Raw genomic sequence first — 23022 nt, 5'->3', positions numbered from 1 at the left:
GGCGAGCAATGGGGGCAGGCCGGATGAACGGGGCCCAGATGGGGCCCAGCTAGCCCAGCCGTGCCCAGCCTGATGAAGCGACCCGCGAGCCCCGCCGGCCTTCCCAATTGACCCTGTACTCTCGTGCGTACGCACATGTATAAGTGCGAGCAAGAGCCAGTATGCAGGATATTCATTATTACAGTGCGTCTTGAAGATCCAAGCCAACAAGAACTACCGTCGCATGAATTTCGCCAAAACTCTGCAGTATACAGTACTTTCGCGCCGTAGCGCCAGAAAAGAATGGTTTTCCCAGCCCTGGTCGATTGGTTCTCGAGGCCCTCAGGCAACACGGGCTGCACCACCTGTGGGCTCTTCCGAACAACCAATGGCACGGAGATCCCGGTGCCGCTCAAGCGCCGCGACGTGTCTGCAACCGTCTACGCCGATGCTTCCTTTGCCGATACCACGGAGAATCTCCGCTACAAGAGCGATGCGGAGTGCTCAGCAGTCTTCCGTTTCCCGTTGCCGCCGTGTGCAGCCGTGTACAGGTGCGGAGTGAGCCCAGTCGCAGTGGGCCCCCTATGGGCCTGATATATTTCTAACAAGCCGTGGGTTTCATCGTCTCCGTATTACTATGGCTTGGCCCAGACTTAGACCTGCATGATAAAGGAGGCGCGTCCGCGCGTGCCTGATCCCACAGACCTTGTTTACACCTGCCCTGTACTTCCCCACGCGCAGGTTCCGCGCCGTGTTTGGAGACCGCGAGGTGGTGACCAAGGTCAAGCCCCGCGCCGCCGCACGCGAAGAGTACGACTTTGCCGTGTCGCAGGGCCACTCGGCCGTGCACATGTCCCAGCACGAGGCGGGTGCGTCCGTGTTTGAGGTGTCGCTTGGCAACCTGGCGGCGCACACCGAGGTGACGGTGGAGTTCAGCTACCTCCGGCTGCTTGACGCGTTCGGCGGCACGCTGGAGTGGAGCCACACCGCCACGTGGGTGCCGCCTTACGTGGGCTCAGCGGGCGACGTGGCGACCGGCGTGGACAAGGTGGCGGCGGCGCTGCCCACCTTTGCGCCCAAGGTGACCTACGTCCTCTCCTACGAGGTCACGGTGCGGGCGGAGGCGGGCACGGTGCGTGCCATTGAGTCGCCCGAGCCTGTGACCGTGGAGCGTCCGATGCCAGGCATCAAACGCGGCGAGGAGGAGCTCTGGTACGTGCGTCTGTCGGAGCAGGTCGCCGACCCCTCCAAGGACCTCTCACTGGCGATTGAGGTGGATCCCAAGGCCGCGCGCCGCAGCGGCCTGCGTGTGCAGCGCACGCCCGCCTCCCGCGGCGGCGAGCAGCGCACTGTTGCGCTGGCCACATTTGTGCCACCGCTGCCCAGCCCGACCGCCGCCGGCACCGACGGCAAGCAGCAGCAGCTGCGCAAGGAGATCTGGTTCGTTGTGGACTGCTCGGGATCCATGGACGGCTCTCCCATCAACCAGGCCCGCGAGGTGAGTTTAGTTCCTAGCTGCTTGCCTGGCATTGCGTGTCTGCGGCCACATGCGTGTGTGCTTTGCACCATGTCACCGTTGTCACCGTGCTTTGTCACTGTAGCGCCACTCTGCTCGCCCACTGCCCACACGCCACAGCCCACAGCCGGCGCATCACCATTCTTTTCGGCTGCCTTTCCCGCTCCTGCTCCCCACAGGCCGCGCTGTTCTTCGTTCGTGACCTGCCCGTGGACAGCGGCGTGCGCTTCAACATGACCGTGTTTGGATCCAGCCACAAGTCCCTGTACGACAGCTGCAAGCCATACGACAGCAAGACCGAGAAGGAGGCGGTTACTTGGATCCAGAGCAATGTGCACGCCGACATGGGCGGCACCGAGATTCGACAGACTCTGGAGAGCATCTATTACACGTGAGTGCCACGCACCATGATTACGATAACCAGCTTCTTGGGCTTTCACGTTGCACCGTGGACTTCACACCTGTCCTCAACGCACTGATCGCCCAACCTCTGCATGGCCGACTCTTCCCCGCAACATGCCTTGCCCCATAGGTTGCGCCCCCATGGTTGCTGAAAACAACTCCCCCTCCCCCGCCCCCCGTGTCCCTTGCTCCCCGCAGCCCCATCGCGGCCGGCTACACGCGTGAGGTCATCTTCCTCACCGACGGCGGCATCAGCGGCCACGAGGAGGAGTGGATGATCAAGACCATGGTGTCGCGCCGCCGCGACGCCGCGTCGCCCCTGCCCCAGGGCGGCGGCCGCGACTCCTTCGCCCGCTTTGGCCCCTTGGCCCACTTCGACTCCTTCGGCCCCTTCGCCCACTTCGGCCCCTTCGCCAAGTTCTGGAACGCCCACCCGCCCGCGCCCGGAACCACGGCAGAGCAGCAGCTGCAGCAACTAGAGGCCGCCCTTCAAGCCAAGGTCGCCGTGTTCATGGAGTACGACCAGCACCCGCCGCATCGGCTGCAGTGCGAGCTGCAGACCGTGGCGCGCGCGCTGCGCGCACAGCGCGCGGCCAAGGCTGCGCGCAGCACGCACGTGCTGTGCATGGGCATCGGCCACGGCGTGCATCGCGGCCTTCTGGACGGCATGGCGTCGGCGTCGGACGGTGCGGCCGTATACGTGGTGGAGGACGAGGGCATTGTGGCCAAGGCCGCCTTCCTCAAGCAGATCGCCATTGGCCGTCACGGGCTGGTGAACGTGCGTGTGCGTGCCAGCAGCGCGCTGGTCAAGATGGCTCCGCACGTGCTGCCTCAGCGCGTGTTTGCCGGCGAGCCCCTGCACGTGCTGATGGAGGTGGTTAGCTCCGAGCCTGACGCGGCGCTGGAGCTGACCGCGGACTGGGCCGAGCTACCGGAGGCGGAGGCGGCTGGTGGCGCAGGCGCGGACGCGGACACGGCGGCAGTGGCAGCTGCGGCTGCGGCGGCTGGTGGCAAGGGCGACGAGAGTAGCAAGGAGAGCGCCGCCAGCAAGGCTGGTGAGGGCGCTGCAGAGCAGGCGGTGGCTGCGGGTGTGGCAACGGCTGTGCCTGCAGCTGTGCCTGCACAGCTACTGGTGTCGCTGCCTCTGGGCGCTGCCCTGTTGCCTAGCCCTGACGGCAAGCCCACTGTCCAGGAGGGCGAGGCGCTTCCTGTGCTGCACGCCATGGCCTACATCGGCAGCCTCATGGTGAGTGGGATTGGGCACGGGAGCGTTTGGTTTCGGTAACGTGGAAAGCACTACCGCACAGGGAGTTTCCATCTGTTTGTCTTGTGCAATGTTTGCCCTACACGCCTGCTAAAGCAATTCGCTTACAGTCCCTTTTAATTGCTCGCCGCGAACCCAACAGGCCGGCACTAGCCCGCTGCACGTGCGGTCTGACGGCACGCCCCTGGCCGCCCCGCCGTCCGCTGACACGGTCAAGGAGGCGGTGGTGCGGCTGGCGGTGGCCGAGCACCTGGTCACGCCGCACACCAGCGCCGTGGGCGTGTCGCTTCGCAAGAACCTTGCAGACCCCGAGGCCGCCGCCAACGTCGTGGAGGTGCCGCTGCAGCTGCCACACGGCCGCTGCCGGCAGATGCTGAGCACGCACAAGCCCCCGGCGCAGAGCCCCGCGTTCAGCACGCAGCGGACCAATATTCCCGGATTCTCCTTCGCCTCCCCTAGCACCGCGCCAACCGCGCCCTTCCCTCCTGCCACGGGATGTCGCAGTGGATTCTTCGGCGGCGGCAGTTTAGCCACCTGCATAGCGGCGCCCTTCGGCGCCAATGCGGCACCCGCCTTCTGCAACTTTGGTGCGAACCCGACACCTTCCTTTGGCGCCAATGCGGCCACTTTCGGCGCCACTGCGGCGCCAGCTTTCGGTAACGGCGCAGGACCCTTTTCGCCCACTTCGCCGTCCAACTCTGCAGACAGCACGCCGCGCGCGCCGCCGCCCGGCTTTAACCGCATCAGCAGCAACGGAAACGGTCACGGAATCGGCACGAACAGTCACGGCGGCTTCCGCTTTGCCGCCGATGCGGCTCCCGCACCCTCGACCAGCAGCGTCCCGTTCGGCAGCCCGCCGGTGCCGCCCACTGCGGCTGGTAGCCGCTTCTTTGGTGCACCGGCCCAGAGCGCAGCACCCACCACGGCAGCGGCGGCGGGCGCTGCGGCGAGCAACGTGCCGGAGCTGCTGTCGCGTCTCAACCTGCAGCGCACCACTGAGGGCTACTGGGTCGCTAGCATGGAGCTCGCGACCCTCTTGGGCCAGACGGCTGAAAGCCTGGCGGCGCTGCACCCGCGCCGTCCTGCCGGCCTGACCGACGACGCCTGGGCGACTGTGATCGTGCTGGGTGTGCTGCGGCGCTGCCTGGCGGCTCAGCGGGAGGTGTGGGCGGACATGGAGGCCAAGGCGCTGGCATGGCTGGCGGCGGCATGGCCGGAGGGCGGCCGCAGCGTGGGAAGCACCGTCATGGCGCTGGCAAAGGCGCTGACGGTGCTTCCCAAGGTGTGAGAGAAAGGGGCAAGCAAGTTAAGGAGAACGTGCGTGTGAAGAAACTGCGTTGTTGGTTGATCAAGGGAAGGACGCTAGGATTACAGAAGCTTCAGGTGGTACTATGGCTGGTACTTCCGTGCAGACATACAGTTAGTTGGCAATTTGGCGTGCGTGTCTTTTTGCTGTGTACTTACGCGAAGCTAGATGGCCCGTTATTGGGCTTGTAGGTTGCAGGAGCGTAGCTGTTGTGTGGCTTTGGTGCAAATGGCGGGCAGTACAGGCTTTTACTTGCGGTGCGCACCGCGACGTAATATGTTACCATATGTGTGCGGAGAAGGGACTGTAGGGTAGGCTACAGGCCGTAATTAACAGCAGTCTGCAAAGACGACTGCGCCGACGCGCCATGCTCTTCATGACAGGTGGTGCGCAAGCCGTAAGGGGCGCTATCTAGCTAGGTAGCTCATTTTGATGTCGATGCTTTGTTGGTTGAACCATAGCTGGCTGAGAGCTCGGATCCTGTACTGATGTGACACACACTAGGCGGGAAACCCCTTGGAAACGGCTGTCAGTGACCATTGAGGGCCCACAGTGCAGTATGCACAGCTTTCAAGATGTGATTGTCAAAGGGGACATCCGGCCTCTCAGTTGACCCGGCTATGTAATCAAAGGGCCCATCGTACTCCCCGTCATCTCGTGCAACGCCGGCATCACGACCTACACGCCCACCCGAACAGCGTCAGCGGCTGCGCTGGTCAGGAACAGAGCGAGCAGTGCACATACAGCTGACACAGCGAACCCTGCCCTGCCCCGGAACGACATTAGCAATCACCAGCAGTCCAGCACGAGCACCAGCGCCAGCATCAGCAAGCTGCATCGTGGCACCTGACATGGCTGTAAGGACATATACACACCGCCAGCAATGGGGCACGCCACATCGCCCAGGCAGCAGGCCGGGCGGCTCTGCGCCCTCCCCGCCGCACGCCGCGCCCCACTACGCCGCCCACTGCGCCAAACCTCGCAGCCCTGCAGCGCTCCACACGAAGCACCTCTGTCCTGCGTCCTCCGTTTCTCCCACCCTAGCTCCTGCTCCCATCCCAGCCCCTGCGCCTGCCCCTGCGCCGCACCGCACCACACCGCGCCGCACCGCACGCCTCAGGCACCACGCCGCTACACCCCGCTGCTGCCGGCGGCCAGCTCCCCAAGCGAGGTGATGTGCAGGGCGTCCATGTTGCCCCCGTTGCCCAGCGCCAGGCTCTTCTCATTCGCCAGGTGCAGCAGGCAGATGAAGGCAAGGTGTGTGCTCACGCCCGCCAGTGATGAGCCGGCTGCGCGCTGCTGCTGCTGTTTCCCGGGCGTGGTGCCGGCGGGAACCGCCGCTGCTGCTGACGTGACCAAGGCGCCGACCTGGTCCAAGACCTCCTGGAAAGAGAGCATGCCGCCAGGGGACGCCGCCGCCGCGCGCGGCTGCTGCTTCATGGCTCCAGAGACGGCCAGGTGCCTGCACACACACACACAGGTGCAGCGCGCATGTAGTAACGGTGTACTGAAGTGTCAGAGCGTATTTGCCAACGCAGCCAAGGGAACAAACCCCTTCCACCGCCGCGCCTGCTCCTCTGCCGCTAGTTCCCTCACGCCACCCCTCCCACCTGCCCTACCGCTCCTATGCCGCCTCCGATTCCCGCCTCCCCGCTCACTCCTCCCCGCGCCCTCCTCCCCACGCCGCTTCACCACCCGCCACTTCCTCCACCCGCCCGGCCAAACCCCCCGACCTCAACCCACTTGAGTGAGTGCTCCAGGTTGCGCTTTAGGCTAGCCACGTCCGCCACACCCGCCGACTTGTCGAACTTCACCGCCAGCCGCTGCACCCGCCGCGGTGGCTCCAGCAGCTGCTCCCAGGTCGGCTGCCCCGCGCCGCCACCGGCGCCGCCACCCAACGGCTCGAAGCCAAAGCCACCACCACCACCAGCGCCTCCGCCGTCGTCGTCGTCATCACCGCCGTAGCCACCGCCGCTGTCCCCGCCGTGGTCTGTCAGGCACGCAACCAGGCAGTGCATAGCAGAATGGGCAAGGCATGATGACTATGACGGACAGATGCAGAGGCATGCAAGTCCATGCGTTGGATGTAGGCGCGACAGCAGCTGCAATAGCATCGCACCCCCTGGCCAGCCCCTCCTCACCGAAATCGTCGTATCCGGCGCCGTTGCCGCCGCTGCCGTAGTCATCAGCTCCAGCGCCCTCGAAGCCTGCGCCGCCACCCTCGCCGCCAGCAAAGCTCTGAGCGGGTCCGCCGCCTCCCGCCTGTAGCTGCTGCTGCTGCTGCTGGGCGCGGCGCTGCTGCTCACGCTCCTTGCCGCGCTGCTTGGCAGCAAGCAGCACCGCCGCCCAGGCGTCCGCGCAGGTGGCGGCAGCCCCAGCCCCGGCTCTGGGGAAGGCAAGCTGGTCGAGGTAGACAACAGTCGATGTGAGCTGCTGTAGCCTGCGGTAAGGGCGTGGGCACGGGATGCGGTGTGTCGACACAAAGCCCGAGCTCACCCCAGCAGGGCCAGGCGCAACGCCTGTATGCCGCCCCAGCCGGACAGCGCGGGACAGAGCCTGCTGACGAAGTGCACCCGCGTGCCAGCAACCACCACCACCGCGCACACAGCAGTGCCGACGTCCGCATGCCACCCAGCGCACTGAATAAACCCCTCACAAGGTGACAACCGCGGCGCGCCAGTCTCGTGCAGTCTAACATCAGCACGCTACGCACTCACAGCTCCGGCTGCGCCGGCGCGGCGCGCTGCGGCAGTGGCCGTGCCCTGCGCTTGGTCTTGTAGCTGAAGTCCCTCAGCTCCACCTGCGTCACCTCCACCTCCTCCGCCGGGTCAGCCCACACCGCGAAGTCGATGGGCACCTCCTCCGGCTTCTCCCTAGCAGGATGGAGGGCGAGAGGCAGGAAGGGATGGATGCTCATGTGCGCACATGCTTTACCCGTTTGTGACGCTAGCTTCCGTAAGGCTGCGCCTGCCCGCATCTGTAGCCCGCTACCACGGGGCCCGGCCCCTGTCCATTCCGCACTGCTCCCGGCATGGCACCACGGCTGTCCGTGTCTGTAGCTAGCGGACAGGGGGCCCGGCTCCTGTCCATTCAGCATTGCTCCCCGCACGACCCCGCACACGGCCTGGTCCTCACTTCTGCACGCGCGGTCGCCGGCCCGCCGAATTGGCGCCCGTCGCCGTCTTGCGCGCCGCACTGGGCCTCCACCAGGACGACCGCTGCGAGGAGGCGGCGCCGCCCGCGGCACTGGCGGTGCCCGCCCCGCCCTGGCTGCCGCCGGCTCGGCCGCTGAGCAGGCTGAGCAGCACGCTCTCGTCGTCCGAGCCGCCGCCGCCCTGCCCGTCCTGGGTCTCAAGCTACGCAGGCGCATTGATCACACCAGCAAGGGGAATGAACATATTGTTATGAGCAAGTCGGTTGGACAGACGATGTTACCGGTAGCGCCTTGTTGTCAGACCTGGCAAGGGCCCTTTGCTCCAACACATTCAAGCCCGCAGCCCACGCCTCACCGCAGACACGAAGTCATCGCCGCCGTCATCGCCGCCGCCGTCCGCGGCCCCGCCGTATCCCGGCGACTCGTACCCGTCGTCTCCGTATGCGCCGCCGCTGTCACCGCCGCCGCCACTGACGTCGTCTCCACCAGTGGCGTCGCCCCAAGCCGCTGACCGCTGTGACTGCGAGGGCTGCTGCGACTGCGACTGTCGCCGGGGCTCGCCCTCATCGAACCCGCGCTCCTCGCCGGCGTCCTCCATCTCCTCCATTGCATCCATCATCGCGTCATCGTCATCGACGCCGCCGCCGCCGCCGCCGCCTGCGTCCATGTCAACATCCATGTCCATGGCGTCCTCCACTTGTTGCAGCAGATCCGCCGCCGCCGCGTTGCGGTGTCCGCGCACAGTGGCACGCACATTCTCCGCTGTGAGGGCACGGAAGAAGGCACGGACCAGGAGGTGGGCTTGCGGTAAGCAGGCTGCGGACCGCCGATCATGTGCGCGTATTCCCATCCAAGCCGCAGCACTTTCGATGTTTCTAAGCCAGTGCTGACAGAACCCTCCCGCCCAGAGAACGCACCTTTCGCGCGCGCCAGCATGGCGATCGGGTCCACGGCCGCTGCCGCCGCCGCACCGGGCAGGTTTGCCTGCGGCTGTGGGGGCCACGCCACGGGGTGCGGTTGGATCCACTGGGCCTGCCGTGCTCCACGCATACACTGGCACACTGACACAAACGCCCCTCTGCCGTACCCAGCCCCGGGCTTCTAGGCGGCACCCTCTCTGGATGGGGCAGCGCACTGTGGCGACAACACGCCGGCGCCGCCTGCCAGCAGCTTTCCTTCCCTGCCAGCGCCCGCCCGTGACGTGCTCCCCGCGTCTATGAAGCGTCCCACCGCCCGTCAGGCCCTCTGTCACCCCTACACCACCACTCGACATCATAAGCTCCCGGGCGGGGGGGGGGGGGGCGCACCTGCAGCAGCGCATAAAGCTTGTCGAGGCCGGGGTGCAGAAGCCGCTGCGCCGCCGTCGCCAACCCCGCCAGTGCCGCCGCCAGCCCCGACAGGTCCACCTGAGGGGAGGGGAGGGGACAGGGAGAGAGGAGGGAGGAGGGGCTTTGTAGATACCAGCCCAAACTAAAGCGGACTGAACGGGGAACGGGAGGGGATGATAACAGGATGGCGCAGGCAGCGGTGTGGGTGCATCAAGATGGCAGCCGCACACAATCTGTTAAGGGTCTGCAGGTGCTAGCAGTAGTTCCGGTATGCGCTCGCGCACCGTGCCTGTCACCGCGGCGCCGTCCTCGGCCTTCCACGCCAGCAGCTCGGTGGGTCTGTAGCGACCGGGTGTTAGCGGTGCAGGATACCGTCACGCTTGAGTGCAGGATACGCAGGCCGGCCCGACGGGTTTGGGCGGGGTTTGCGCAGGGTCGGGGCCCTCGGCGGTGCACAATGCGATTTTGCTAGTGTCGTACTCGCTCACTTGGCGGAGGCGTCAAATACGATGTTGAAGTTCTTGAGGGCGGGGAGGTTGTGCAGCAGCAGGCCTGCAAGGGAGCCGCCAACGGCGCGAGGCACCAACGCTCATGCCGCAACGTGTGGCGTTGCCCCGTGTCCTCCCGCCGCCAAAGCTTCCACTCCACCACCGCCTTCGCACCTGCCACTTCACTCGGGCGTCCCACCTCAGCCCCCGCTGCCATCTGGGTGAGATGGTCTTACCTCACTGCCACTCCCACTGCCCCGGCAGCCCTTCATCCCCCAGCCCCTCACCCTGCGGGCTGTTCTCATCAATCATGCGCGAGGTGTTGATGAAGACCGGATCCGCGTCAAACGTAGCCTCCTGCAACATGACAAAAGAGACAACACAGCAGGGCACGTGAGTATGAGGAATGGTAGCCACACATGCCCTGCGTGTTATCTTCCTCCTTGTGCTCGTAATACATGGCCTGCATTCCGGAGTCGCGGTGGCAGCCTCGATGGCCTCAGCTTGCTCGGGATGAACGGAGCGGCGGAGATGCCCATGGGGATGCCGTACGTTTGCCGGACGAGGGCAGGGCAACATTTGTAGAGCGAAACTTCAGCCTGCCATGTCTCGCCACCACTCCTTGAGGCAGCCCGCCTCACCTTGACGCGTGTGCGCAGGTCGTTCTGGGACACGAGCGTGCTGGCCGGGTCCGTGCTGGTGGATCCCCTCTTCTTGGCACGCTTGCCCTCCCCCTCCTCGCCGCCCTCGGCCGCCTCCTCCCCCTCCTCGCCGTCGGCCTTGGTCCGGCCCTGCTGGTCGCCGCCGTCGGCGTCGTCGTCGTCTGCGGCACAGCCGGGCGCATTGGTCAAGAGAGCGCCTGGCGGCGCGCTGCCCGTCTGGCATCAGAGGCCTCTGGAACTCCCATGCAGACGACTTTGCTGGTGCCCTGCGCCCCTGGACCCCTGCCCCTGCCCATACCCGGCGCGCTTACACCGGTCGCACCTTCATCCGCCTTGGAGCTCTTCTTGCTCCCCAGAACCTGATAGGCCTGGTTGTAGACGTTGTCGATGCGGTAGCCCCACACCCGCATGGCCGTGTCCAGGCCCTGGCCGTTGCGGACAAAGTAGTCCTCATCGCGGTGATCCTTGTCCCTGAACACCAGCGTCTGCGGAGTGCGGTCATGGGGCGTCCAGGTGTGGGGCATCCAGTTGCCATGTCGGCGGGGCAGTGGGGCAGATTTGCCGTTAAGTCTGTGACAAGCATGCATATCCGTGGTTAGATGAAAGGGGCGCTGCTGTTGCCGCGGCGTGAACGCAGGTGGCAGCTCAGTCTCAGGGGCGCCCCACGGGGACGCCCAACCCGGCAGCCCCTACGCGCTGAGGCCGGTGTATGAACGGGGCCAGCCTCCCGCCGCTTACCACTAGCGCGTCAGCCGTCTCGATGTCAAAGGCATTTTGCGCGTTGATTTTCTTGTTGCCTTGCAGGGCGTCGGTTGCTTCAGTGATAATTTTAGTCGCCTGAGCCACCGTAAGCTCCGGGCGTGCTGCTGGCTGAGCAATGTTAACGTACACGATACCCCGATTAAGCTTTTCCACTGCTCGGCGCTTGCGCTCTTGGTCGTGTGCCACGTCGTGGTCGTCCACCTGTCGACATTTGCATATTGTGTGTCAGCACATTGATATGAGCTACGCTCATGTCTTTGCGTTACCTCCATATCAGCCATGGTGTCCTTTGGGTGGAAAGAGGCTGACGCGTGGAGCTCAAAGCTGTGCGAGTCGAGCGCGGACCAGCTGTCGCGGCTGTGCACAGAGCAGCTGCTATAACAATTATTTACAAGAACGCGCCTACTGGCTACAGTATTTGCCAAGCGAGCTTGTCGACGGGGCAAGTTTTGGAGCGACAGACGCAGACTTTAAACTCTGCCTGTGTAAGGAAGGCATTGGACTCAGACGCAAGCTTTTGTACCAATAGACTGTTAAATTCTGCGCCCCTAGAAGGGCATGGTCCCAAACACCGTGCGATGCACGTCATGTCCAGGCACCCCACGTGTCCAACCAGTGACCTGCCTCCCCCGCCCATTGGTGCCTCGGCCAACCGACGCCTCGGCCCGCAGACTCTCATGCAGCTACTGCAAGTCACGTAAAGACTCTCCAGGCACCCGCTCTCAAACCGTACAGAAAGAATACGTAGCATCGAAGGCATCCAACGACACGCCCCCCCCCTCGCATCTCAAGGGTGCCCCACTGCCCGCACAGGGCGCCCCTGCGTCCTGACGCTCGTGCCTCCCTCCACTCTGCTACCAAGGTCAACAACCAAAAATAAAACAAGCTTGCAAGATTTTACACCAGCCCGAACAGGCTGAGCAGCTGGAAGAGCATGAGAATAACGTCCACCAGCAGCAGCCAGATGATAATCCATTCCAGGCGCGCGGCGTGCGAGTTGTTCTTGTGGTCGCGCAGCATGTCCAGCATCTCTTGAAGCACCTGCGGTGCCAAGCGCGGCGTAAATCATGCACGACGCATCTTTAAGTCACTGTGCTTGCATGGCGTGCCTAGCATGTTGGCGTATCGGCACTACGGAATACCGCTCCCGATGCGGTTAGCTGGCCCTCTGCACTGAACCAGAGCGCTCCCGGACCTTCAGAGACTCCGCTGCAAGCCTTACGTTGATCAAGCCCCATCAAACCAACCCCGGTCCCCGTTCCTCACCTCGAACCGCGCATTGAGCACCTCTGCACGCGTGTCCAACTCTAGGTACTCGCAGGCGCGCTCGTACAGCGCCTGGGGGGGGGGAAGAGCCCACGGGATTCCGCAGGTAAGCCAAGAGGTTGAGATTACAAACAAGTCGCGGGTGTGCAGGGAACAATCCGCGCGCATACGATACCCGCTACCAGGGGTCAGGAGCACGTCGTTGCAAGCGTGCCTTGTCCTCCAAGCACCCAAACCCCTTGCCGTCCCTCCCTTGACCACCCTGCTATGCTCTCGCTCCCTCCCTACCTCCCCCCTCCCACCCTTAAGCCCACCTGCAGCTGGTCGGGTGCGCTCCAGAAGAACTCGGGTGTGTCCATGACGGTGGACAGCAGGTTGAGCGTGGACGACTGCAGAAACACCTGTGGTGCGTGCGTGGGTGGGTAGAAGTGGGTGGGTGGAAGTGGGTGGGTTCCAGGCATGACTACCGGTAGGTACAAGACAGGGTGGCGGAGTCTAGCCCGACAGAGGCATCGCGCCAGCAATGTTAGTGCCGCTAACCCGGCCCGGCTGCCGCCTCCGCCTCCGCCCGCTGCGCCGCTGCGCCGCTGGCAACCGCACCTTGCCGATCAGCTGCGCCAGCTTCTTTGTGGACATGGACACGCGGCCGTGCAGCGCCAGGTCCTGAGGCGCAGTGGGAATTCATGCACACGAACTTGCATTAGCGGGACCAACCGACCAAACACGCGGCGGAGGAATGGTGGCGTGTGTTGAAGAGCACAAGGAAAACAATGGTGTGGTGTGGCCGCCAACTGTTCACGAGCAAATCCACCCTTGCCCATCAACACACAAGCAGGCGAGCAACAACGCCAGCCCCGTCCCACGCACACGCTCCCCACATTCCTTCTCCCCCCCTTACACACACATACACACACGCTCCCACGCGCCTACCACGTCCCCGCCCCACCCCCACGCTCCCCAGGCGCTTTTCCACCTGCGGCAGGTGCTTGCTCTCCTCCACCAGCGCCACCACGCGCTCCTCGTACACAGACAGCTTTGTGGACTGGGCCAGCGCGTGGCTGATGGCCAGCCGCACCTGCAGCAGCAGGGAGAGGCAGGAAGGGAGGAACGTTTAAGACATAATTAGTTAGAAGCACGCGGCGTTGAAACGGAGGGTGGGAAGGGCGGGGGTAGGAGCTGTGAGGTGGTATTGAACACCGCGGCGGCGGTTGAAGGCCATTGGCCGTAGCGTGCACGCTCTCTTGCCGGCACACACGGCCGTGCCCGCACACACATACACGTGCGCGCATGCATACCTGGTGGTCAGTGGCCTGGCGGCGGTTGATGGTGATGGTGTCGTTCTGGATGTGAGGCGGCTCGCTGCGAGGTGATGGCAGTGGTGGCAGGGGTTAGACGCATGATAAGCTAAGGAAGTGGTATGGCGGGTTCCAAACATGACTAGTCAGGAGATGACGATGTTGAACATCAGGGAGGCAGGGGATTGGTGTGAATGCCGAGGTTTGTTTGGGCGCCAAGGCGACGGGGAGGTGGCTGACATCTCACGCGTCATTGAATGCTTCACGCTGTCACTGTGTGCCTGGCTTTGCCCAGCCCCCATGTTGCCGCCGCCCTCCAGACACGTTGCCCGAGTGCCCAAGGACCCCAAACATCCAAGGACCCACGCCAATACCCAACTACCCAAGTGGTGCCGTGCCAGTACCCAACTACCCAACTACCGCGCCCACCTGACACTGATGTTGAACACGAATTCGTCCCGCTCGTAGCGCGACAGCGGACTGCGCTCAGCCGACACCGCCAGGGTGCGCAGGATGGATGTCTCCTGTGTGCACGGTGGTGGTGAGGCGCGGCGGCGTGGGGGGTTTGAGGCAGGGCGCAGGCAGGGCGCGGCAGCAGGTGCTTGGCAGTTGGGGCAGCGGGGAAGAGCACATACCAGTCGTGTATGTACACGATGGCGGTGGTGGGGAGGAAGGAAAGAAACGCATACGGACAGTCCAGCTGGGCAGGGCCCAGACCGCAGGCCGACCCAGCGCCCAGCCGCACCTGCTGCTGCTGCAGGCCCCAGAACGCCACCACGCCGTACTGCAGGGGACAGGTGGGGACGCACACGGGCAGGGAGAGGCAGAGGTGGGGAGAACAGGTGAGGTGGGAAGAGGTGGAGGTGAGGCCGCGAGGTGCGGACAGGAGGTGTGGACACGACCTCGCCCTGGCCCAACCCATTCCTGTCGTCGAACCAACGAACCAATGAACCCGAATCCATGCCGCCCGATTCGAAGGCGGGATTTCAATGTGACCAAGCATGCCGCGGTAACTCGGCTACGGGTCCCTCCCCATCAGTTTGGCTTCGGCTGCCACCAACCCGTCACCGCAACCCCTCACCGTGGCGCCTGGATTTAACTTCCCGAACTCCCAAGGCCCCGCAGACGCCCCACCACACCCGTCCCCAACACCCACCCATCACGCCCACCCACCACACCCAACACACACCGCACCCGCACCACCACACCCGCCCCCCCCCCCACACACACACCCCACACACACGCCCTACCACACCCGCCCCCACCGAACCCACCCACCGAACCCGCCCCACCGCACCCGCCCCACCACACCCGCCCCATGACCGCCCACCTCGAAGAAGAACACGTCCGCCCGCACGGCGCCAAGCTCGTCGGGCGGCGCGCCGCCTGCGGTGGTGCTGCTGGCGGCGGGCCCCGGCAGCCGGGCGTGCACCACGTCCTGATATGAGTGCGTCTCCCAGGCTGGGAGCAGGCAAGAGAAGGCGACAGTCCATCAGCGACGGAGCTACTGCCACAGCTATCACGGCTATCATAGCTAGAGCGAAAGGCCTCCGCGCCATGCCCACGCGGCGAAAGCGCTTCGGAGGTCCCCGGGCCTGCTGCGCTTCGTCTCACCACATCGTGTGGTCGCTTCGCCTCCCCGCCCACGCGGCGCTTTGGTCACCCCGCCCCCACCAGCTGCAACGATGCCGCAAAGCACTCCTCCCCACCGGGCCACCACACAACCTACCGCGGTTGGAGTGCGCCCCCCACGCCACCCCAGCCCCCTCACCCACCCACCTGGGTGCTTGATGCGTATGAGGGACTCAAGCTTGACGCGGTCCAGAGCCTCCGAGATGCAATACACCGTGATTCTGCATTAGTGTCACATTATCACATACAAGCAGCGATGGACAGTGATCCTGTGCGCCGCGAGCCGGATACCTCCGAACCGTCAACGCCGCATGACCGCCCCCATCCCGCGTCGAAGGGCCATGGCCCCATCGACCAAACTTCTGCGGCATGTGCGCGTATTGCTGGTGCGGGCGACGGCCCGTGTCCACCACTGTGCTGTGTGCTTTCAGTGTCATTGGCTCATGAGCTGTGTAAGCGGCTCCCTCTTGTAACACTTGAAAGCTGTGTGTCCTCCACGCACCTGGCTCGACCCGAGGGCGCTGGCACTAGCCCCGCGAAGTCAGATAGCCCCGGCTCCGGCGCCTCCTCTATCCGCCCCGGAGACGCCGCTCTGCTGCTGTCGAGTGGCAGCGGCACAAACTGCGTGTGCAGATGGGAGGGCGTAGGGAGGCGGGTGGCAGGCAGGAGAAGGGGTGTGCGTGCGAGGCGACGCAGCTTGGCCCCCAGAGCACACGAGCGGGAGCATGCGAATGATACTAGGACCAGAATATGGACAGAGGACGTATCATCGGGTTACCAGCAAGGGCTGGGCGCGCGAGCTGTCTAGGCCTGTGCTGTACCTTGTCACGTTGTCGGATGCCTTGTGGCAGCTCGCCACCTAGCACCGTTTTGTATTGGAGCGAGTGGGTCCTGCGAAGACCCCCATGTCCACTGCGATCCCCCTCGCGCCCTGTGCAAAGGTAGGCAGGGGGAGGCCAGGGCGAGTCACAGGAAGGCCGCCACCGCAGCGTGGGTCACGTTGGGTACAGCTGTGGAGGCTGCGCGCCACCGACGCAGGGCTCGGTCTACTTACTATGCCTGTAACTTTTTCTTTTGTTATATACACTAAGCTCCATACGCTTACCGGTCGGTCGGGGCTTGAGCTTGTGCGCGTCTCGGTCCCGGTCCAGCCCGGCAGATGTTGAGGGGCCCCCATCTAGGGGCGAATAGGGGACGTCTTGGCGACTCATTATACTATAATTGGCAGCGTGTTGCGTGCGTGCACGCGTCGGAACGCCAAACCGATGCTTTCGGCAGCCTTGCACCGGCCGCCCAAACTATCTCGTAACACGTTCGCCAGTCTCTGTGGTGCCCAAGCTATACAGTGCGTTAATGGAATTGCCAAAGGAACCTAGCAACGGAAAGCTCGTCGGGGATGATTGAAAGCCCTGGTACTCAGTCTTTTGTAGGCGGTGCGTTTCGTGCGGAATCTATCATGTATGTTAGAATTACAACAAAACTATATAGTGGTTGTTGATTGCCGTCGTCAACGTGCCGAACGTGCCAAACCCATGCGCGGGTTCCTGGTTGCGCAGCGCGAAGTTCGGCACTGCCGGCATTGCCCTGTTCATGTGGACGCCTGTATGTGGGGCGAAAGGCGTGATGTGCCCAGCTGTGTAACAGAACCCCGGGCACAACGACCGATGCGATGTGTGCGACTGGGGCATTCCCCACGTGCCAAACGTGCCAAACCCATCAAGTCTGCTGCGCGCGGCGAGGTCACGGGCGCGGGGTCCTGGGCCCTGGGGCCTGGCTGCGCACCCGGAGAGTCAGGAATGCGCGTCAGCAAACCTCCAGCCTGCCAGCAAGCCAGCGACTCTTCGGTACAGTACCTCCGGCGTTTGACCAGCCCCGCGCTCATGCCTTGCCTTGCCGGCTATCGGCATTGGCGGCGGCACGCCCTGTCGTCTAGCACCGTAGCCTACTCCAGTGCTCATCCGTGGACGCTGGTCACCTTCCTGCAGGTGCGATGCGGCTCTGCCTCGCGAGTGTGGCGTTGCGGTGTGTCTGTGTGGTGCTATCGCCTGGCCGGGCGCCCGGAGCGTGAGGAATGCGCGTCAGCAAACTTCCAGCCAGCCAGCAACTTGTCGGTACAGTAACTCCGGCGTTCGACCAGCCGCGCACTCCTGCCCTGTTGGGTTGTGTGCCATCTGTTGGGTTCTGGGAATCAGCTGCACCCTACGGGACTTTACCAACCTGCCTTACCACTGTCCCATCGCACACGCACAATTCTAACCGTCTAGCTCCAGATACCGCTCCGCTCTTTGCAGCCGGTCGCAATGGGAATCAGCTGCGGAGGAGGAGGGAGGCGAAGACGGAGGACAGGAACTGGTGAAAGCGTGTCGCTCAGGATGCCAAGAGGGCAAGGGCGAAATGTGAAGGACTGAGCACAGGCACTACTGCCATACGCCCATACCGCACCGGCACCTTCACACGCATCCAATCCTTGTTAAACACACGAAGTGAGAACATACTGCACTTGGTAAACGGGTACTTGTTTGCGCACCCATGCACAGCAACCCACCGTCCCTGAATCGCCCACCAGCAGCCTCGCGCACGAGGGCGCAACGTCTTCAGGCGTCTTCCCAGCTAACACCTCTCCATCGGTGCGGGTCCACGGCATCGCACACACACATATACGACCAACAAGGAGGTGGCTGCCTTAGGGAGCAGTCGCGGTTTGTGCCAGTGTGATACTTTTTGCCGACTTTTGGTCCGCCTCCCCCCTCCCCTGGCCCTGCACGCTTTTCTTCGAACGCACAGACAGGGGTGTTCCTGGGGGGCTTCGCCCCCCTGGAACGGCTACATACGACCAAAAACAACAACATCGGAAAGCAGACGCAGTTCTCACAATCAAAGAAGGAGGAGGTGGACCAGTAGGAGGTGGACCAGTGCATATCTACGCCGAGGCAATCACCGCGGGCGCAAGCTCATAGGAAACGGACGTCTGGAGCCCCAACCCGAAAAGCCAGCCACGGCCATAAAGCCAAACAAATTTCCTTGCCACCAACTCTTTAAAAACGTACTTAGGGTTCATAGGTGAGCGCCACTGCAGGGGACCATTGGCACGCAGAGAGCCCAGCGCACGGCGAAGTAACCATCCGCACGCCGAACAGCCACCACGCCCATTAACGACAACGGCTATATGCAGACGGTATACTGCTAATAATACAGGCGAACACAACTGCTAAGGGACATCATCCGTGCATGGCTCACCCAGAAATCTCCTGTGATGACCAAGGCCACGACGAAGACCCCATGCACAATCCATAGGCGGGACACAAACCTCCGCCAGCTCAGGGTTACCGGGAAGCAGCCCGTCGCTAACCATGAAGGACTGCAGAACGTTGGGTTGCATGCAATGAATGGCATCCCTTGCGTCGTTGCTCCGTGCCGTGCTTCCGCCAGCCAGTTCCTCCGGTCTTACCCGTCATGTTAACTAAGATGAACTAAAATTGCGTGATTGGAGAAGGCAACAGCACGACGTCGTTGGCGATGTCGTGCACAATTGCCAACCCTTTCCCGTCCCAACGACCTTCCTCTGCAGCTGCACGCAACTGCGCAATGCATCCCCGTAAAACCCAAATGCACTTGTAAACATACTACAAAACAACACGTAGCCCACACACGCATCAGTCGCGTACAGGGGGCAAATACCACTTTGCTGCTGACCAGCAAACGGTTTCTCCCGCAGAGACACGTCAGCTCGTGAAGGCATACCGTGCCCTAACACGATAGACATACCTACGCTTCGCTGCTACATACAGCACAGACGGCAGAATTGGCCTTTACCCCGTCCAAGAAGCGTGTCCCTTTCCTCCTTATGCTGCTACAAGCGATGCCAACCAAGCACCCGTCGCCAACTCACATCAAAGACCATCAACGGCCGTACCGAGCATTGCATGTACATAAAGCAGACATAGTCTCTCACCGCAATCCACTGCTGCCGACAATCTGCGAGCGTGCACACTTCGTGCGACTGCCAGCATGCACAAACGGTTTCTTGTTGGCTGTACTGCTTGGATGTGCACGCACGCATATCTTTCGATCCAGCAGTACGACCAAAGGCAGCAAGCTACAACTCAAGCTGCATCAAAGCGTTCTCCGACGTACAGACCGCGCCAGCCCCTGCCACTACTGCCACACAGCCCTCCATTGCCGTCGCTCTTAGATCACACAAGCCTAGGCGATACGACGGCACTCTCAACATGACGCTACCGAAAGGCCCCTACTATCTTTCGTATAGCCAAGGAACCGCACCCAGCATCCACACGACTCCGCGTGCCGTGTCTCTCACATGAATGCAGTGAATAGCCTCGCATGGCCTCCGCATCGGCCCGCTCAAGCTGCATGGCCAAGAGAAACGCCACGCAACCTCACAAGTTCAACCATCAGCATGGGACGTACTTCCACCTAGGTGGTGCGCAGCCAAACAACATACGGCCCATCACCACGACACGGCCAGCATGTATGCGCACACACGCCCCTTTGTCGCGGTGCCAGCGGGTGTGCACATCGTAAAGAAAGCACTACAAAGTGCAGGGCTTACCTTGCTGCGTTACAAATCGTGCCCGCGCGACTCATTCGCACGTCACTGCAATTCTAGACAGGCCTATAAATGGATTATCATGCCACGTACATTGCACCTTCGTACGCGTACGGTTGGAGACGTACGGGTATTTGCCACTCTCGCCCAGTGGGCGTCAACTCTTCACCACTTTACTTGACGTTACTGCTCGATAGCACGCCGCTGTCAGCTCAAGTATGTCGCCTGCTCGGCAGCTTAGGTGCGAGTGCGAGGCGCACTGGCCGAAGCCTTCTTGCCAAACAACGCCCGGAGCCTGTTCAAATTCAGAAATGAGCCGAAAAGCTTAGAGCTGCCGCCGCCGCTTTCTGACGTGGAGCCAGCCGCCGCCGGCGTGGGCGCTGCGGCAGCCGCGCTGCTGGCAACACCAGAGGTGCTGGCGCGTGTGCTAAGCTGCCGAAGCGACGGTAGGCGTATGTTGACGGCTGCACTGACTGCCACTGCCGGCACTGCATTGGCAGCTGACGCTGGCTGTGCCGCCTGCATGGCTGCATTCAGATGACCCAGCACTGAGCCCAGGCGTCGGCTAGACTGGGGCACGGGGGCGGACTGACTCTGTCTCGCCTGCACCGGAGGCGGCGCCGACGCAAGGGCCGGCGGCGGCGGTCGTAGCGCGGCAGCTGCGGCCTTGCAGCTGTCGCCGGCGCTGTCCTCGGCCAAGGGCGGCCCTGCGAAGCAGGCGCTATCGCCCATGGCGACGCTATTTCCATCAGCCGGCATGGCCAGAGTGCCGTCGTCGATCAGGCCAGTGCTGCACAGCACCGACGTCGTCGCCGGCTGAGTATCGTCCGCTGCCGAGCAAGCCACCGCCGCCGCCGCCGCCGTCGCATTTGCTGCTGCCGAGCTGAGGGCATTGGTGCCCGACGGCGGCACCGGCCAGCCCATGACGCCGCGACAAGCCACCGCGCCGGTGCTGCCACTGCTGCTGCTACCACTGCCGCTTGCTGTGCTGCTACTGCTGCTGCCAGAGTGGCTGGCGGCAGTCGCAGCTGATGCCAGCTGGTGCGATGAGGGCACGGGCGCCACCGCCACCGTCATTGCGGCTCCCCCGCTCACGACGGACGTCGCTCCTGCCATCCGGCGCGCCTCCTGCGGCAGCGGATGCGGCGCGGCAGCCACACCGGCGGCAACGCCCTCGCCAGCGCCGCGGCTCTGTGCGGCTACGGGCTCCGCCGTTGCTTCCGCAGCGCCTGCTGCGGGGACCAGCCTTGTCAGCGGCGGGTGCTGGTGATGGTGGTGGTGCTGGTGGCGGCTGCGAGCGCCGTGGACTAGCACGTGCGGCGCGGAGGCGGCGCGGCGCAGAGGCTGGTGGCCTGGGCCGTGGTGCTGCTGGTGGTGACGGTGCTGTTGGCAGGGCAGGTGGGGCTGGTTATGGGGCTGATGGGCTTGCGTGTCTTGCGGCAGGGCGCCTCCATGCTGGGGCTCCAGCGGTGCCGGTGCGAGCCTCGCGCCGTGCTGCTGTTGCTGCTGCAGCAGCTGCGCCTGCTGCTGCACAAGCTGCATTTGCATCTGCTGTTGCTGCTGCTGCACGCTTCGCTGCGCGGCGCGCACGCAGGCGCAGTGCATCGCCGCTTCAAAGGCTTGCAGGCCCTGCCATCAAGACAAAGAACCACGTACAGACCAACGTTAGCACATGGCACACGTGCAGCTTCAAGGAGCGCTTTGGGCCGGCCCATTCCCGCACGCTGCCATGCACGGCACCCCAGTTGACACCACCCATGCCAACGCCATCACTCTTGCCACTTCCACCCCAACTGCCCCACGACCGCTAAGGCCGCCGCCCCCCACCTGCAGGAAGATCTCGGCCCCCGTGTCGGGGCAGCGGCAGCGGAACACGAAGTTGACCTGCGCCACGTCACGGCCCACGATGACCTCTAGCTGCCGCAGGAAGGCCTGCAGGCCGTCTGGGCCGGGCCGCACCTTCATGCTGCGAGGGCGGGTTGCGGGGACGAGCGCGGGCAAAGGAAGGCCGGGGAGGTCGGAACGAACACAGGCTTGGGGGATGGTGTGGACAGTCAGTGCGATGTTTGCTGCTGGTTGCTGCTTTCTGTGGCAACAGGGTCGGTGGTATTCGATCGAGCGCGCCCACAACGTGCAGGCCCGTGTCTTCGCCCCGTCGCCGCGTCGCCCCCTGTCCAGTGTCCACGCCTGCTATTCGACTCACCGGCAGCAGGTGTTGTTATAGTAGATGGATAGCACGGGTATCGCAGGGGGCAGCGCCGCCGGCGTGAGCACTTGCTTCCAATCGGGTAGCGTGTCTTGGCAGAAGCGGCACGTCTTCTCCTCCCTGTGTTCAAGGTTTCGGGGTTCACCCGCAAGGGAAGCATGGCGAGATACCGTGTGTGGGTGGGAGTTCCGCACATGCAGGTCAGAAGCATCAAGGCTCTTGTGCAAGAGCGGCAGGGATGTGAAGCCGTGCGCGGTAACGTCGCAGGTTCCGCATGATATCGCATGAGCTGTGGCTGGGGGAGACATGGCTGCTAGCTGCGGAACGCGGCGGTGCGTGCCGCGGTTGCGGCCCAGGTTCGGCGTCCGGAGACCAAACGCTGCGAGTCGTCGTTTCAACGAGCCTGGGCGTGCTACGGAGCCCCGAAATCGTCCTGAATCCAGTTGGACATGGATTCGCAAGGCTGTGCGGCCAACTCTCGGCAGCCTAGAAAGCGCGACGTCGATGCACATAAACGATGGGCGAGTCCAACTGGGCAATTTCAGCAACCCTCACAACCAGCGCATTTGCAGACGCTTTCAAATAATCACGGAGAGCGCCGTATCCACGCGCGGCGGCACGGAGCGAGACCCGCTTCAACCGTCGCGGTTCCGCGAGCCAGTGCTGAGCTGTCTCGTGGTGCGAATCGGTTTCTTTTTGGTCCAAAAGGAATGCGCCCGGCTCAAGTCTCTGTCTTATGACGCTGGAACAAGTCAAGGCCGTCGAATGATTGAAAGCGACAAAAGCGTTGCACAACTCACTTGCGGCCTGCAGAATAGAGCTGCCATCTCGCCACGCATTTGCGATGAACCCGTGTCGGACATTTGCAGACCTGCGAGCAGTAGGACCCCAGGGTTTCGACCGATTCCCGCGCTACCGTTGCACTCCTCTGCTGATGAATGCGGTATTGATATGGTTTGAAAGAACACGCGGGGAATACCGCGAATTCTCTGGTCGCTCCGCGCCAGCGCCACCCGCCTCAAATCGAGCCCTACCTTCTCTAGCGGCTCTCCGCATGAACGGCCTTCAAAGCAAATGTAGCAGAACTCCTCCTGGTCCGCGTCTGCAGCTTCCGAAACTACTGTCGCCATATTTTCAACTGAAGCTCAAAGGCGCGCTGAGGTGCAAGGGATGTGATTAGAGCTCTGACAATGTA

At 63.4% G+C, this 23022-nt stretch overlaps 4 protein-coding genes across 4 annotated transcripts; 1 reads left to right on the top strand and 3 right to left on the bottom strand.

The window, feature by feature from the left end:
* The first annotated feature begins 142 nt into the window (after positions 1 to 142).
* On the top strand, positions 143 to 5088 carry CHLRE_13g589350v5 (uncharacterized protein). The gene is made up of 5 exons (XM_043069728.1): positions 143 to 530; positions 721 to 1477; positions 1675 to 1886; positions 2096 to 3143; positions 3304 to 5088. Exons 1-5 carry the CDS (start codon positions 283 to 285, stop codon positions 4447 to 4449), a joined length of 3411 nt encoding a protein of 1136 aa, XP_042917703.1. The 5' UTR covers positions 143 to 282; the 3' UTR covers positions 4450 to 5088.
* A 2-nt stretch (positions 5089 to 5090) lies between these two features.
* On the bottom strand, positions 5091 to 11322 carry CHLRE_13g589300v5 (uncharacterized protein). The gene is made up of 15 exons (XM_043069727.1): positions 11128 to 11322; positions 10838 to 11062; positions 10422 to 10584; positions 10079 to 10260; positions 9725 to 9794; positions 9438 to 9501; positions 9234 to 9288; positions 8929 to 9027; positions 8539 to 8611; positions 7977 to 8383; positions 7603 to 7823; positions 7185 to 7340; positions 6609 to 6907; positions 6211 to 6457; positions 5091 to 5929 (listed from the first exon to the last, which is right to left on the bottom strand). Exons 1-15 carry the CDS (start codon positions 11140 to 11142, stop codon positions 5599 to 5601), a joined length of 2607 nt encoding a protein of 868 aa, XP_042917702.1. The 5' UTR covers positions 11143 to 11322; the 3' UTR covers positions 5091 to 5598.
* A 59-nt stretch (positions 11323 to 11381) lies between these two features.
* Positions 11382 to 16502, bottom strand: CHLRE_13g589250v5 (uncharacterized protein). Its single transcript, XM_043069726.1, has 13 exons — positions 16160 to 16502; positions 15876 to 15985; positions 15557 to 15675; positions 15202 to 15275; positions 14753 to 14883; positions 14168 to 14206; positions 13852 to 13946; positions 13423 to 13486; positions 13101 to 13202; positions 12728 to 12790; positions 12442 to 12528; positions 12128 to 12199; positions 11382 to 11902 (listed from the first exon to the last, which is right to left on the bottom strand). The coding sequence occupies exons 1-13, from the start codon at positions 16263 to 16265 to the stop codon at positions 11759 to 11761; spliced, it is 1206 nt and encodes a 401-aa protein (XP_042917701.1). The 5' UTR covers positions 16266 to 16502; the 3' UTR covers positions 11382 to 11758.
* A 658-nt stretch (positions 16503 to 17160) lies between these two features.
* On the bottom strand, positions 17161 to 23002 carry CHLRE_13g589200v5 (uncharacterized protein). Its single transcript, XM_043069725.1, has 5 exons — positions 22862 to 23002; positions 22628 to 22698; positions 21825 to 21947; positions 21449 to 21587; positions 17161 to 21250 (listed from the first exon to the last, which is right to left on the bottom strand). Exons 1-5 carry the CDS (start codon positions 22955 to 22957, stop codon positions 19859 to 19861), a joined length of 1821 nt encoding a protein of 606 aa, XP_042917700.1. The 5' UTR covers positions 22958 to 23002; the 3' UTR covers positions 17161 to 19858.
* Positions 23003 to 23022: the final 20 nt, after the last annotated feature.

Source organism: Chlamydomonas reinhardtii, chromosome 13, assembly GCF_000002595.2.
Source record: "Chlamydomonas reinhardtii strain CC-503 cw92 mt+ chromosome 13, whole genome shotgun sequence".
Classification (NCBI taxonomy): Eukaryota; Viridiplantae; Chlorophyta; class Chlorophyceae; order Chlamydomonadales; family Chlamydomonadaceae; genus Chlamydomonas; species Chlamydomonas reinhardtii.
The sequence above is the reverse complement of the archived record's forward strand: the minus strand, read 5'-3'. Positions and strand labels throughout refer to the sequence as shown.